Genomic DNA, 16685 nt, shown 5'->3' with positions numbered 1-16685 from the left:
TTTTATCTTTATAATAAAACATGTATTTAACAACAATTAAATGTTGAAACAGCTTGCTGGCAGATGGGATGAATTTTCTATCTCCTGAAGTTTTCAAAAACGTCTTTCAGAAATATGTTCATTTTATGGTCTGTGTTATAGAGAAGAATGAACCAGGGTATTGTAGTGGTTTTTCTTGACTTCAAAATTTGTCCATATTTCTAGTGTCAATTTTTTTTTTTTTAATCACTATGTAGAGTTTTCTTTATCCTTCTAATTTCCACCCAAAACTGCATTTATTGTCTAGTCTTTAAGTCATGCCTACTTCCTTAAACAGCTAAATACCCAGTGGTAAACAGAACCAATAATGTGGTTTACGTGGCACAAATGGCTTGTGCCTTGACAACCAGGAGACCCTTTTCTGTTAAAATGGTTAAATATACTGTGGGCCCTGATCTCAGATACTTTGAGGTAAGTTGTGCTGTGTCCTTGCACTCAAATAATGAACTTAGAAATATCAGTAGAAAAAGTGAAGTTAACTGCAGCTACTCTTGCATTCTTTGTGTTCTTTAACTAGAGGACATGCGTTGCTAATAAGATCCCATACTCCAAAGACTGGTTTCAAATATAAAACTGAATTGAATATTGATTTTTAATTTTAGTTCATTTAGATGCTTGTGTGTTTTTGGTTTTTTTCTGAAGTGAGGTAACTGGTTTCGGTGCTTTGAATGAAAATGCAATTGCTGAGATACAAAGCTGTGGAATGTGGTTACTACTCGTCTGCATTAACAACCATTTGAAGAAATTTCATATGGATTTTTATTATGCGCTTATCTGTAGATTTAAATACCCTTTATTAATACACTCAATTGAACAATAACATAGATTTTTAAAGTGTCATAAATACAGGGAAAACTTAACTACTGCAGTTAGGCAATGGTCAACGTTTTTAAGCTCAGCAAGATTAATATTAGCCATGAAACTGCATCTGAAAAACTGCCTTAATTCCTGTTTTATGGCTATTACAGTGCTAATCTGCTAAGGATTTACTTATTTGGCTAAAACAGTTTGTTAAATGACTTCAGGAGTTCTGGAGTGAAAAATACATATTTATGGAATGCAGTAAAATTTCTTCTGCTTTAAAGCACAAAACACTGGTCTTCAATTTCTAACAAAGAGCAGTATGAAATGGAGTTGAAAAGATGAGGTTGTTGGGCAGTTGATATTATCTAGTAGTGATCTCTCATTGGTTTGCAAATTAATCCCTCCACTAGCAAAAGAGGAGATGGAGTGACAGGGCAGATACATTACTTGAAAATTAGTTAGTTCAATTTTCCAAAGAATATTAATACATCATTTTATGTCCACCTGGTGCTTGGCAAGAAGATTAGTGCATCAAGGATCAGTTCTGGGGCTGACATTACTAAAGATCTTCCTTAACAACCTGGATAAGGAGACAGAGTGCTCCCTTGAGAAATCTTGAGGTGATGCACAACTGTGGGGATAGTAAAGCTGTGGTTCAGAGGATCCTTCACAAACCTGAGGGTTGGGCTCACAAAGCCTGCAAAGGTCAGGCACAAAGGCTTTGCAGGCGTAAACCATTTGTTGACTCAGCTGGAATTTAAAGACCAAATTTGTTATCGTTATTTAAATAAGTAATGCAGACCTTCACAATAATTTAAGAGGCTTTAGTTCAGATCACTCTAAACTCTGTTGCTTCCACTGCATATAGAAGAGTTTGGAGTGCAGGTGGAGAATTGATTTGCAAAGTGGCTGCAATAGCTCCACTTGGAGCGTGTGGGCTCTCCTGACTGTTCCTGGGCTGCCTGACAGTTATAGGCCAGGGATATTTATATGGCTGTACAGGGAAAATAGGATCTGTAAATTGGTATTGTATAGAGCCAGATAGCTTTTCAGTGGACAATAGGCTGTTTCATTATATCAGAGCTTGCTAACACTTTGTGCTCTTCTGAGAGCTTCAAAAAGCTGAAATTCTACTTTGCCATTAGAGTTGGTTCATCTATTACGTGGCCTCAGTAATGTTATTTGGAGGTAAGTCTTGGAGAGTGAAAATGCCTTAAAGCATAAAAATGGAGGGATAATATAGTGTTGTAGGTGTCAGTCTAGTATTCATCACTGTGAGAGGTTTAATATCTTTATCTTCATTTTATTCTAATTGAGAAGTGAGTCTGATGTTTGAAAAGCCCAAAATTACAGATGCTTATGTGCTGGAATGGCTATTGTCAAAGCATGGAGGGAAAGGCACCCTGTTGTTGCAGTCTGTTAAAAATGATTTGTTGAAAATTGACTTTGAGTGTTCGTACTGGAGGTCAGAGTTCTCTTTAGAGGCTTCTGCTTCCATAGAAATATCTAGAAGTGCCACAGTTATGCCTTGCTATTAAAGGAGTGATTTTGTTACAAATACTTACCTGGCAGTGCTTTTGATTCATTAAAATGGGAAAAATAAGTGGAGCAAAACAGCTGGGACAATTTCTAAGTAAATTCATCAGTCATTCAGGAACTATGCATTTAAAATACCTATAAATAATAGAATGCTCCATCTAAATGGAAGCCTTTTATTGATGTGTAAGTACAGTGTCACCCTGAAATTTCTTTAACTTATCATTTCCTTCTGTTTAGAATCACATCAGGCAATTTATATTTTTTCTAATTTTTCTACTTTATTTTAGCGGCATTATTTTGAATGGTGTGTGAAATCAAATTGATACACACAGTTGTTAAGCTTTAAAATTACTTTCAGGTAACAAATAATTGTTTTGGAAACTCTGTGCCTTCGCTCAATTTTTTTATATTATCTCGAGGACTGACAAAATAATTGGATAACTTCTGTGGTTTGCCATTGGCACTTGTAAATTCCCTTTATTCGTATTCTTACAATATATTCTCTTAAATACCTCCTTCCCCCACTGATGATGTTCATGGGACTGCTGATCCTGCAAAAGAAGACAGGACGATGGAAATAGGGAAAGTGAAATACTGAGAACCCAGTGTCTACTTTTTATTGTCTGTGTTTAGTTCTCCCCCGTTTAAAAAGAATAAATAAATTATTTGTGTTTGCATGTGGAAACAAACATTTGTGATTTTTTAAAATTTTTTCCTAATAGATAAAAAGATGGCCTATCACAAAGTGAATGCAGACCAGAGAGCACAGGGGCACTCTCCATACCTTGACAACGATGAGCTCCAAGCCACAGCGTTGGAACTGGAATGGGACATGGAAAAAGAGCTTGAGGAGCCTGGCTTTGACCATTTCCGACTGGATGGTGCAGTCCAGCATCACCTGGGAAACTCCCAGAGCCCTGACCTTGATCTCGAGCCCATCCAGGCTTCATCTTCCCCCAAGGGAAGATTCCAGAGGCTTCAGGAAGACCCCGACTACATCTCACACTACACGAGACAGGCACCAAAGAGCAATCGCTGCAGTTTTTTTCGGATACTGAAAGTATTTTGCACTGCTTTGATTTTATTTATTTTTGGAATTGTGATAGGATATTACGCTCGCAAGAAATGCCCCTCTCCCCCAGCATCTCAAGAACCAAATAATCCTCATATTTACCATGAAATTCTCAAGGAAATCAAAGCTGAAAATATTCAACAGATTTACAGGTATGTAGCTTGACATGTTTTTTTGTCTAAATGCAATTAGGTGCCAGTGTTAAGGCTTTATGTGATTTGTTTTATGTGGAATCATATTTAAAAACCTTGACTTTTTCTTCATGTTCAGTTTTCTCATGATGCTTGGGAAGCTTTCATAACAAAACTAGTGGAATTTACTAATATACAAAACTAGTTGAATTTTTAATAATGTAAATTTGTGTCAATCACAATAGTTTTGCTTTAGCAATATTCTGTTGCTAAATATGTTATTATCTTTAATGTACATGAATTGAAAAACATAGATTATTCAAAGTGAATAGAAATATAAACAATAGAACAGCTGTCCTAGGTTCAACTGATTGCCAAATAACACTGTTGAAAAGCAAGGGTTTATATGATGTTTTGTAATATTTGGTGCTTTAAAAAATCCCTGACTAATTTTTGGCACAAAAATGAAGCCTGGCTTCTGTTTTTATCTAAACGGTGAATTAAACCTTTAATCTGCATGAGTTTTAGGATGAAAAAATTGGCCTCTGCACTCTGAAAGACCACGATTTGTTTATTTTTTATGCTTTATAATCTGTTTTAAGAATATAAATTGTTGTAAAATATCTGCTGACTGGGTTTTGATTTTATTTTTTTTTCCATGTGGAATCTTTTCACTGCTTTGAAAGTTTATATAACATGTTCATATTAGAGTATAATCACTTTTCTGTAGCGGTGAGTGTGGAAGAAACTAGGTTTTCCTTCCAACTTTTGAAAGTTATTTGAGGGGGCAGAGGAGCTTATTTTGGCTTCTGGAACGGAAAGTTCCTTTTTCATGATACAGGCAATGCATTGCAGATTTTTTGATCAGTACCACTTCAGGAGCAGCAGAACTTACAAACCTGAGGTTAGAAAAGATTGTTGTCATGGTCATCCAAAGAGGTCTTCTTGAGTAGAGCAGAAATACATTTGAAAGTAACCACAGCAGTGTTCTAACAATATTGTCTTTTATTGTATCTACTAAATCAAGTCCTAAATCCTGACATGGTTAATACAGTGTTTTGAGCCAACACTGTTACTAAATTCAAGGGAAAAAATAAATATGCAGGATTTCGTGTCAGTTTTCATGTGCTGAACTGACTCTACTTTAGACAGACTAATTATTTTCATAATGGGAAAGGGTACAGGTGATGAAAAATGCTGATTTTTTTTCTTTTTATGTAAAAAATTAACTTCTTTGTCTTTTCAGAGAGTCAATTGAACTGAATGCTGTCATTAGGCTTAGTCATGACAAAAATATTGGAATAAACTAAGCCCTAAGATTAGGTATTACACAAATTACAGCAAATTGCTGACATGTCTGTCAAACTCAGGATAATACTTTGTCTTTGGGGACTGGGAATTGCTTGCCATTTTATTATTTCAAAGAGTGGTTTAAAAACATCCCTTTTCAAACTCTTCATCACTTGTCAAACGATTTCAGCCTACTATTAGGATATTAGTGAGAATCTGGACTTTAAGTGAAATGAATTATATGAATACTTTGGAACTTAAAAAATTTATATAGTTGCTAACCTTTTACATAATTTTTAGTATTTGGTATTTTTTTTTTCTATTTAATGGCATGATTTCAACAAATGTAGTCAAGCATTAGTTCAGCTGCCTATCAATTCTGTATGTAAATATATAATCAATGCTTTTAGTATACTGCATTACCCACAGGGTTTTTCTTAAGCCAACATTTTGATCTCAGACAGATTTTATCCCATGTTGTTTTAAGTTCCTTTTTCTCAACATCTGTTTGGCAATAGTCAGAGGTACTGCAAGGAAACCTGTGTGTGTTTAGCCCCACAAGTACAGAACATGCAACATATGTTGCTTGGGTAAAAAATAAACACAACCCAAACCTGACAAAGTCAATATATGTTATTGAAAAACTTCTTTCAATATAATACTTAGAGTTATTAAGAAAGTGGCAGCTGCTTAGCTTGCAATTTCTCTTCTACCTGTTACTGAGGATGACATTAATTTAATTATCTTTGTTTACTACTTAGATCAGACCTGGTAATGGTAAAGGATTTTGCTAACAGTCCTGAGAAAGGAATTGGGAGGAAAAAAAACTGTTTAAAAGACACAGAGTTGCCAATCATATTGTCCAAGCAGACATCACCTCAGTGTGCTTGCAAGTCTGGAGTGGGAGCTGTTCACACCAATGGGGGTGAAATCTGCTTGTGGTCAAATGAAGCTTTGAGGATTGGGACCCTCTGGGCTTCTAAAGGAGTGCCAGAAGCGCAGCCTTGGACTTGTGTTTGCTTTGTTGAGATTTGTGGATTCTGTGTGAGTTGAATGAAACCTGTCTACCAATCCATGTTAGGAATGGAGGATCACTGCTGCCCAGGGAAATGTTTTAGTCCCTGTCCCTGGAGGGATGGGAAAGGTGTGTGGATGTCTTGGAAGTGCTGGCTTAGTGTTCTTGTCCAGCTTCTCCACTGGAGGCTCTTGGTGGGAGCTGGTGTGCAGCTCTTCTGTCAGGCCCATTCTGTCTGTCTGCATCAGCCAGGTCCATGATAAGCATTTTTCCCAGCAGACACACTAGAAATCATTAGGTAAGAAAACTCAGCGTTGGCTTTTATTCCTTCAACTTTGCACCTTGCTTCCCGTGAAATGTCAATGTTACAGAATTTCCGTGCAATTTAGCACGGTTGTAATTATTGGTCTTGGCCACGTTCCTAATCAATGATACAGCCTAAGTAAACATTATCTCTGTAAGCCTTTCTGAACACTTCCCTCCGCCCCCTGCAGGGAGGTGCTTGCAGTGTTGACAGGAAAAAGTTGAAATCAGTTTGCTCCTGATGTTTCAGGGGTTTCAAGAGGTGTTAAGTTGTGAGAGGTGCCTGAAAAGAGGAGAAGGAGTTGTCACAAAAAAACGTAGAATTTTTCTTCATCCTGCACGTTGCGTTTTACACGCTGACAAAAATTGGCACAAATACTGTTAATAGGACTCAATCAGTAAATCTAATGATTTAGCAGTATGAATACTAGATTTGCTCAGATAAATATTTATGACATAACCTGCTCCATAATACAGGAGATTCAGAACTGGTAAAACCAGACATAATTCTGCAAACATCACTGGGCTGATAGGAATCCAGTAATTGTATCTGTCTGTGCCATGAATATGACTTCTCCTAGTTTTCTTTCTTTCTTCTTTATGTCCTTATGAAAAAGGCATAAATCCCACACCCAAAAGAGACGAGGTGGAAGTCGAAACACAAAATACTTTGGGCGCTGTTTAAATTTATATCCATAACCAGCAGAACTTACCAGGACAAAACAGATGGATAAAGCTGGTAAAACTGATAGGCTGAAAGCGGGTTATCTCCTGGGACAGCTGGGTTGAGACTCCATGGCAAGACTGAGTTCTCAGAGCCCTTTTAGAGAGAGCGTGTCAAGAGGGCAGAGCTGGAGAGTCGTCGTCTGTGCTCCCTGAGGAATGTGTCTGCAGCTCCAAAGCACAATCATTAGCCTAGAAAAGGTCCTGTTTTCAAAAGTGATGAATGCTTTTAAATGTGGAAGTCTCTACAGTTTATAATAAATGCTGAAGGTCGTAAGAGTCAGACTTTCAAAAATACAGAAACAGTAATTTCTCTAAGTGTGCTGTTGAGTTCTCAAAAGGAAATTTGCAATTAAAAATGCCACAATTCTCACTGAAATCTGACTTTTTAAAGTTACTTTTTAAAATGGCATTTAGATTTCTAATATCACTTAAGTGCTTTTGAAAATTCAACTGGTTTTCCCTTCTCACCCTGTATAAAAAGGGGGATGCTAAAGAAGTGTGTTTTTATTCTGTTGCTACATATCTGACAGATTCAAGGTAAAATGGCAAATATTTGAGTTTTTTGCAATTGAACTTTGAGTTTTTTTCAGTTAAGATTTGAGTTTAATATTATTAACAAAATCTAAAGGGACAGGGCAATAAAAACCCAAAAAGTAGCAGAAATGCAGTCTTATCAAAGACCTCTGAGATTATAATTACCACTGTTATCCAATTTGGCATCTTTTTCTTAAAAATATATATATTGCATTGCATCTTTAATTTCTTTATTGATCATTTCAGTAGGGGAAGTATGAAAAATGGAATAAATAAGAAATTATTTCAGGTGGGTTGGAGAATGTGGGGTATCATAATTTTTTACGGTTGTAATTTTGGGTTTGACTTTTGCAAATTAAATGGATAAACAAAGATTCTTATTGAATAGTAAGAATTAAAAAAAAGGCAGGTGTGTTGATGTCAGTGATAACTCTAGCTGTACATTGTTTGTCAGATCAGCCAATTCACTCTGATGTTTTTAAAATTCTTGTAGCCTTATTCTGCTTTACTCAATAATTCCTCTGAGCAATCATACATCTTGGTTACTATTAGATTCACAGTTTCTTGGATACATTTTTCCATTATTAAAACTGGGAGGGGGCACAGAGAAAAGAATCTTTGCTTTGCTCTCCAACCAGTCTATAGAGCGGCTCCTACGTTTTGCCTCTGTTTTTTATCCTGTATGTTCTCACTCAAATGCTTTCTTCACTATCATTTTTTCTCCTCCTCGAGCAATGGGGAGGTTTAAATCCCTTTGTAATACTTGTAGTTGTAACTAACTATCCTTTAGAGACATATCTGTTCCTTATTCCAGCGGGTAATATCACCTGCAGAATCTCCCAAATCCATCTCTGGCAAGAATTGATTTGTCATTGATGCCTGTTGCCAGCCATAACTTCAGCTTAATTTTTCAAAGGGCTTGGGAGGGCAGGCAGCAGCAGCTCTCCTGTGCAGTCATGGCCAAAGAACAAAAGTGCCTGTGCAGTGAGAAAAGGAGTCTGCTTGTTATTTTCTTTAAGTGAAGTGAGAAACTTCCATACGCAACTGTTTCTTGTCCGTGATCAGTTGTAACCAGTACTGCTAAAACCTTGGAGCTTCAAACCTTTTCCTCCGGTATCTGAGGAGCAAAGAGAGCTTAGAACTTCTCATAAAAGTTCGAATTCTGGAGGTTTGGGCTGAATTAAATTTACAGGCTGCTGAATTAAATTTACAGACAAATTGCCTTTGTCCCAGGAATGAGAAATCACAGCAGGAGCAGAGCCTTTCCTTCTGTGGGAGAGGGATGTGTGGAGAGAAAGGAGGGCTCTGGTGACTGCTGCCCTTGGGAAAGACCCATTTGTCCCTATTCCTGTTAACACCTACTGTTAAATAACAGCTCCCTCTGACCACCCCAGGGCTGCTGGCAGCAGTCTGCTGGCCTAGGATACTCTCATTTCACTTATGGTCAGAGCAGTTGTCTTTGTGTCCCTTGTACACAACCGAATTCTGGTTTTTGTCATGGCAGCAGCTGGAAAATGCTCTACAAAAAGCAAATCTCAGTGAGAACTCGTCCTTTTCCTCCTGTATGTTAGTCTCAGATATTTATTGTATTGTATATGCAAGTATTAGATCTAGTTAGGCTGAGTCTGAAGTCATGCCTGCTGCATCTTCAGGAATGGATGTTGGCGTGCTCCTGGGTAACCAGCAGCTAAGTGAGCTCAATAGATTTATTTCATTCCCACACTGTGGAATCACTTGGGATTCTCTTCATTCACATGATAATTTTGAATGTGTATTTATAAGTACAAAGGCCCCTTTGAAAGGAGATAAGAGTAATATCAAACAAGGGAAAGTTCCCACTTATCCTCCTGCTACCTGCCCAGCAGAGAATGGCTCTGAGAACACGGAGAACGGCTCTGAGAACACGGGGAGGTGTCTTTTGTGAAACAAAGATGCCCTGTGTGACCCAAGTGGTATCTGTGGAACAGTGACTTGATAAATTTAGTCTTCAGATACCCACTTACGTCAAATATGATTTCTTTTTATACCAAAAAATAGGCTATATCTGTACTTCAGAGGTGTTAAGAGGAAAGCTTGTCTGTTTTATAGGTTTCTTTGGTTTCATTCAGGTTTTTTTTATTTGCCAAACATAGCTCTTTCATTTGTTTTGTTTTCTGTAGATGAAAGAAGGAAGCATTATATTGATATAATACTTGACAAAGAGGTGTAATTTTGATCCTGTTAGGGTCAGTTACAGATATACTTACAACATTCTGCTTCTTTGTTGAAGAAATGTCTTAGCTTGTGGTTTACTTAACATTGAAAGGACATGCTTCATGTTTCAAGTCCATCATATATTTCACTGAGAACAGTTTTTCCTTGTTTTTTTTTTAATGGCAACCATAAACATTTATTGATTTTTTTTTTTTTTAGATGTTTGATTTGGGAAATCATTTGCAATGCAGTCTGATTTTTATATAATAACTGTATCCTTCGTAAATTAAGTACATCGTGTGGCCTTAAAATAATTTTCCTAAGTGATATCTGTGTGATTTCCTGAGCAACAAGTATTATATGGTAATGAATTAGAATCAGTAAGCTGTATTATGCCTGCTCAGCATAATAAGTGATAAGTCCCTTGACAAATTTCCTTATCTGTCACAGCTCACACGAGTGGCTTTGGTCTTACTGCTCCTTCTTCAAAACCAACATACATTTTTCTGCTGGGGAACATGGAAAGGAAAGCTCAGTTGGGCCAACTTCCTGATTTGTCTTTAAAGACAGGAAATGAATTTAATTTTGTGTTTCACATGTAAGAAAGTAAAATAGAGATTGCCAAACCCCAGAGACCTTCTCTGAAAAGAGGGGAGGCAGAAGGAGGATTTGTGTCTTCTGTTTGATGTCCTTTGTAAACATCATATGTTATCAGTGAGAAAAGTGGGAATGAGCTTTTGGAGTATTTTCTTATAAACATCTAATTCCAGGAAATGTATTTTATGGAACAACTGTGTGTATATATATATATAGATATATAGATATATACATATAGATATAAATACAAATAGATATAGATAAGCTGATTTGGAATTTTGGAAGATTATATGCATTTATTCCATAAATCTGTGTTTTTGGTGGTAGAGTGTCTGTTTCAATGAACCATTTACAAGCTCAGGATGCAAATTTGGGAGGGGAAGAGCTCTGTACTGCTGAGAGGTTACACAGGACACAGGGGACTGAGGGTCCCAGTCCTGTTCTGCATGAGTGGAACAGGATCTGACACTGAACTTTTCCTATTGGGGTGCTTTCCTACCTGGTGCTTGTTGGTGCAGTGCCTCATGTTTTCTATGAGAACGTGACACCACTTCTTTGATAGGTTATAAAGTACAAATGAATTTTGCTCCGATCACTTGTCTTTGAATTGCACAATCTTACTTATTTTAAAATTAAAGATTACCTTGCTGAAATTGCCTCACACGTTAGGGTTTAGAGAGACAACCAATTTCCATGGCCATTAGCTATCTACCTCTTTACCATCACTGCTGGAAGTGTGGGGCAATTTAGAGCCAATTAGGACAGCAATTCTGAATGGGGACAAGTACTGCTTTTCCTTATAGATGATGAAATGAGCTGTGCCAGCATGGGGAGGGAGCAATTTGCTTTTTAAAGGTCTAGTGTTCCTCGCTCCTGCCTGCTTGGGGTAACAGAGGGATTGGGGACGGACTGATGGTGCCTTGAATCCTCCTATTAGCTGGGCTGCCCCAGGACATCTGGCTCTCCTCTTTGCTGTGGGTGTCTGGTGCTGTTCAGAAAGCTCAGATTTTCAAGGGATCCATTTCTCTTTCAGCATGACAAACTAGAGTGGGTGGTGAAACATCTATGGATTTTAAGAATCCATATGTTTTAAGAAACTTTTGGTGAGTGGTAGGCCCTGTATTTGACTTCACTTGAAAACCAGAAATGCTTGACTAGATATTTCTCAGCAATTCTGACACTAGTGCTGGCTAAAAGGCAGCATTTAGAGGCTAAAGAGGTATCTACGTTGCCATCTATAATTTTTATAGATTTAACCAAACCACATTTTTCCTAACAGAAGGAATCTGAAGGACAAAAAACCATGCAGCCTGCTGAGATGACAAGCAGTTTTCCTTTTAGACCAATTGCTTCCACTGGGGAAATACCATAGGATGCAGAAATTGGACAAAGTTGCCCTTCACTGTCCAGTCCTTGCAACTCAATACAAGGAGAATCAGCAATTTTGGCTGGTGATCCCAGGCACATGCTTATAATGATACTGAGGAATAAACTTTCCAGAACAACCCCCCTTAATGTAATTAGTAGCTCTTGTTACACAGACTATCTTCTAATTGCCTGAGCTACTGCAGGAGTTTGGTCTTGCTGAGTTGACAGTGTTGTCCCTCAACTTCCCAGCGATCCAGTGGCTGTGTCCTCAAAGGAGATGGTGCCATAGGGCATTGCAAAGAGATCTTAAGATTTCCAAAGCACCAAATGCGGGCAGATTCCTGTTTAGGATTCATCTCTCATCAGCAGCGTAAAACTCTATTGGTACTCTTGAGATCCAGCGTTTGAGTGGAGTGCTGCAATTCCATGGTATGCACTGCAACAATTAGCAATTAGTTTCCTGCCTGTACACATAAATCAAATTAACAAAGCCTTGAGGGGAAAGAGTTTTCTCAGCCCTTTTTGGTGGTGCTTTGACATCCAGTTCCCTGCCGTCAGCACCTATGACAGCTATTTACTAGAAGCCTGCTAATAAGTTGGACTGCTCCCGAATTTAACCGGGAGCAGCAGGGCTGCAATTTGTTGTGCTGTATTGAGTTATTGTTCATGCAGCATTTGTAGCTGGAGGTTGCTAAGGAGCATTGCTTGGGATCGATCAGGGATAATGAAATTGATATTGTCTGAATAATAATCAATTTTAATAAGAGTATTCTACAATAGTCTTGCATTAAGGGGCTTCTGTTCTCTGTTTAATTCTCTTTAAAAGCTGATGAGTTTCTGAAGTGTAGGAGCTACCACACTGAAACAAATACAGAATGTATTGAAAAGTTAGGGTCTTCCCTGGTAATATTGGGACTTGTGTAGTGTTAGACTTTTCAAAATTAAATAAGTTGAATTTTTTAAATTTCTAGAGTTCTGATTATGGAAGAGAAGTTAAATAATGCCTCCTGCTCTGTGTGTATGTCTGATTTTTCTCAGTCTCAATAATGAGTAATCTTTAAACGTGAGAGAAGTCTCATCCTTCCTATAAGCTGATGTTTCCTTTGAACACATGTAATTGCCACAAATTTACAAATACATGATTTCCTAATGAACTAGTTCCTGTCCAAGTTAAAATACTGACTCAAAATCTGCTTGTTTAGTGAGTATTTCTTCAAGGCTGAAAAGGTTGTAATTTTCCAGTTAGATGAAAATTTTCTCTATCTATTATTTTTTTTCTTTTAGTGAAATAAAAAAATTGAAAAGTATTGAAATGTCGCTGTCAAAATAGAGTATTGGAATGGCTCAGAAGTGAAATTGTTTAGAAATCTTGTTTCTTGGAGACTTCATGATTTTTTTTCCTAGTTGGGGTATTTGGGGTGTGTGTGCTGTGATGTTTCCCACCAAAGCAGTGTCTGGTCCTGGATCAACTTCGTGTCTTTGTTTATCTTTGGGGAAAGTTTGTTACTGAACAGAATGGAGAAGATAACATTTACAGAAGTGAGCAGGTAGCATCTGAAGATGTTATTCATTTTACCTTTTATAATGGGGGCTCAAACTCCATTAGCCAGTAGGGGATTTAAGTGGATTGTGTGAGGCTTCAGGGAGAAGGTCACTGTTGCTGTAGGGGTCAGGACCCCATCCAAGACTGACTTCTCTCCAGCAAATTTGAGAAGTCTCTTCAGAGACGAGTTTGTGTGAATTGAAGCAGTTTTGCTGAGATCTGGTTCTAGAGAAAAGAAATAATATGGGATGTCAACCCTTTGGAAGTTAGGGGATGACTGAAGACTGCTGCAGTAATCCTCCCTTATGACAGAATTGATGAAATGACCAGAGTTTTGATGTTATCTTGGCTCAAGAATCCAACACTGGTGTTATGCTCTAGGCAAATTTGAGCCTAGAGACTGGAAAAGCCCAGGACTGCTCCAGAATGTGAAGAGGGGAGACAGCTGAAAGAAGGATCGATAGTTAGAAATATATAAGGAGTCCATGAAAATGTCAGTGTGCCTTTGGTGGAAATTGCTTTCTTTGTTCCAACAGGGCATCTGTGATTTAGCAGAGAGCTCAGATATTTACAGTTACAGTTGTGGCTGAGGTAAGAACATCTTCCCAGAGGTTCTGGAATCTCTTTCCTCTCCAAGGCTGCTTGAGCCAGGGCTGATGCAGTGCAGATTGAGAGCATTTAATTATTTAAATAGTTGGCTGAGTGCTGTTTGCAAGCAAAAGGTGGTAGCACTTGGAAGTTGCTTGTTTTATGGTCATTTGTTAGTAATAGTTATTGAATGCTTTTATTTTTAATAAGTGCTAACCCAGGTGATGGGCCCTGTGATGTGCATTATTAAATGAATAGGCAAGCTTCAAAAAAGGCCATATGGGTCATGAACAAAGTTTCTGTTCCCTGTCACCTACTTAGGGAACAAAGCAAGGAACTGAAATATTCATTATATGCTTAGTGCAAGGCAAATGGAGCCTGCTGCTGTGTTGCTAGCAGTACAAATAGTGACCTAAAATATACAAATGGTCTTCTGTAGCATCATGCTTGTTTTTCTTTACTAATATTTCCAGAAACTATTTAAGAAAATTAAATCAAGTGACAAAAAAAAAGTTACATCTGCGTGGTTCCTCAGGATCCTAGCACAGACCCTGTGGGGGATTTTGTTTCTGAATTATTCAGTTTATGTGCCAAGAAGATAGATAAGACATGATGTTAATACCAGTATTTGTTTTGCTCTTGTGGAAAACTTTTTTTTTTTAATTAAATAACTTCTGTAAAGTCCTTCCTAGAGACAGAAATATGTATGTAGATCTGTCCATTTATATATGAGGGTTTGTGCCTATGTGAATACACAGATGTAATTTTGGATAATAGCTGAAGTTCTGTCATTTACACAGCACTTCTTAAAGCTGTCATATGTTGTAGTGCTCAGTACCACTTCTCCCTGTGGTTGTGGCTGAAAGCTGAATACCTTCTAGTCCCAGGGCCAGAAGTACTTCTTGTATTCATAGTTCCTTTGAAACTGTAGGAACTCAAAGTACCGTGATGACTGTGTTAAAAATGCCCAGAGAGTTATTAAGGATACAGTTCTGCACTAAAAGAGGGGCCTTTACACCTAATATAGTTACTTCTTTAGCATTTGACCAGAAATAAATATAGCTTGAGGGGCTTATCTCGTTCATATTGACATAAGTATTATATAGAACGTAAGATTAAATTAGTTGATTACAGTGCAGAAGTATCTCAGCTTGAAAATAGATACCTGGACTTCCTAGTCTGATGTGGTAAAAAACTACAACAAGAATCAAGCATTAAATTACAAGTAAAAGTATACAGGACAGAACAGGTGGAGAATGGAACCAATTTCATTATGACTTTGCATTGTTGTTGGGTTCAACACAAGGCAAAATATGTCTGTGGCATAGAAAAAGTCAGGTGAGGTGATCTAGTGATTTCTTTCTAATGTCTTTTTTCCAGTCTCTGTGTTTCATCAGTCTTTTCAAATCTTGTACTGAAGCATACTGAGATCAATCAAATTTGTTGCTTGTACTGAAAAGATCTTGGAGTACAAGTTTGAAACCAGTAGTTCTTTGGATGTGAAATGAGTTCCTCACAAGTCAATGCTGTTTGTTCTCTTTACTAATAATAATATGAGGACATTATGAAAAATTTTCCTATTTTCAGATACAAACTCAGAGTATCGATCCCTTTTTTTTTTTTAATCCTCAAATTAATAGGAAATTTTTTGAAATGGGATTTTTTTTTTTTTTTAACAAGCAAGTTAACTCTATATTTTTGACCCCATTGTAAAATTGCCATTGGCACCTACGAGCTGAGAGTTGTGTCTAGCCTGCACCTTTAGCCACCCATCCCACTGCCTGCACATGGGTTTCTGGCAGAGGAGAAAGCAGTTCTTAAAATACATTTCAGAGGCTCAAGGCTGCACTGATGCCTCTGCCTCTTGTCAGCTGTGGTCAGGTGAGGTCATATTCTGCAGTTCTTCATTAGCTGGCTTCTAAAAAAAGACAATGATAATTATATCTGATACAGGCTGCTAGCATTAACTGCTACATTTTTTGAATTTTCCTTTATTTTTCAGCTGTTTTAGCTAGGATGCCTGAGAGGCCTTGATATTAATATTCTGTTCTGATTAACAAACCAAACTAGAACAGAGGGTTTGGGCTCTGGTGCCTGCAGGAGTCAGGACAGAGCCAGGCACTGACGTGAGGCCACTGGAAGGCGTAGGGAGCTGTTTGTGGCACTGCCATGCCAGCTGGGCATTATCTAGGATTTGCAGTTCTCCACTGGCAAAACTTTTTTTTTTTTTTTTTGGTATTATTTTCGAAATACAAAGCTTAATAAATTAAATCCTCCTTTAGTCTTATGGCTTTGGAAATTGGTTTTACATGCTTTCCTCATGTCCTGTCTGGATTAGTCTAACTCCCTTTTCCCAGTTCTTGCCAGTGCTGCCACAGCCATGTACAGATCACTCACAGTGGCTTCCTGAGGATGAATGAGGATTATGAAGGTTTGAGTCTCTCCTCTGTCTCTCTCCTTTCCTCCTGACTCAGTAGATCTTGAAGTTCAAAAGGTTTTGCTGTGTGGGAAATAGTTAATCAGATCAGGATGAGTCATACCCAGGATTAAATGCAGCTGGTAGGATTGGATCCCTCCCCCTTAGTTGACATAATTAAGACTGACATTAAAGATCAAATTATCCTGTACTAAATTAGAGCCTCAGGTAAGTGAGGAACTCTTTAGTGACATTTCTGCCCAGTGCTGTCCCTGCCTTGCTAAGGAGGCTTTGGGGTCCTGCCAGAGGAGCCTCAAGGTGCCCTGGTGCTCCAGAGCTCTGGGTCTAGTTTGTGGAAGGCTCCTCCTTGCCCAGATACCTCCCCAACATTGTAAAAACTGGTCATTTCCCAGATCACTTTGGGGGAATTTTGGAATTTTTCTAGCAGGACTGTGGAATTGCATGTGTCCAATCCAAAGGCCTTGGTGCTTGGCTCTCTTTCCTCAGTGACCTTTCCTGGACTGCCT

General features: G+C 38.0%; 1 protein-coding gene across 9 annotated transcripts in view; it reads left to right on the top strand.

Annotated features, from left to right (window-relative positions):
* The window catches only part of NAALADL2 (N-acetylated alpha-linked acidic dipeptidase like 2), a 457652-nt gene that overhangs the window by 214758 nt on the left and 226209 nt on the right, over positions 1-16685 (top strand). For all 9 annotated transcript variants that reach the window (XM_027685645.1, XM_027685646.1, XM_027685647.1 and 6 more), the window contains one exon: positions 3105-3606. In XM_027685645.1, coding sequence (XP_027541446.1) covers positions 3113-3606 — 494 coding nt within the window. In that variant the 5' untranslated portion in view covers positions 3105-3112. The remainder of the gene's footprint in view (positions 1-3104; positions 3607-16685) is intronic.

Source organism: Neopelma chrysocephalum, unplaced genomic scaffold, assembly GCF_003984885.1.
Source record: "Neopelma chrysocephalum unplaced genomic scaffold, ASM398488v2 Primary Assembly neopelma1_69, whole genome shotgun sequence".
Lineage (NCBI taxonomy): Eukaryota > Metazoa > Chordata > Aves > Passeriformes > Pipridae > Neopelma > Neopelma chrysocephalum.
This window is presented reverse-complemented; position numbering and strand designations above follow the sequence as displayed.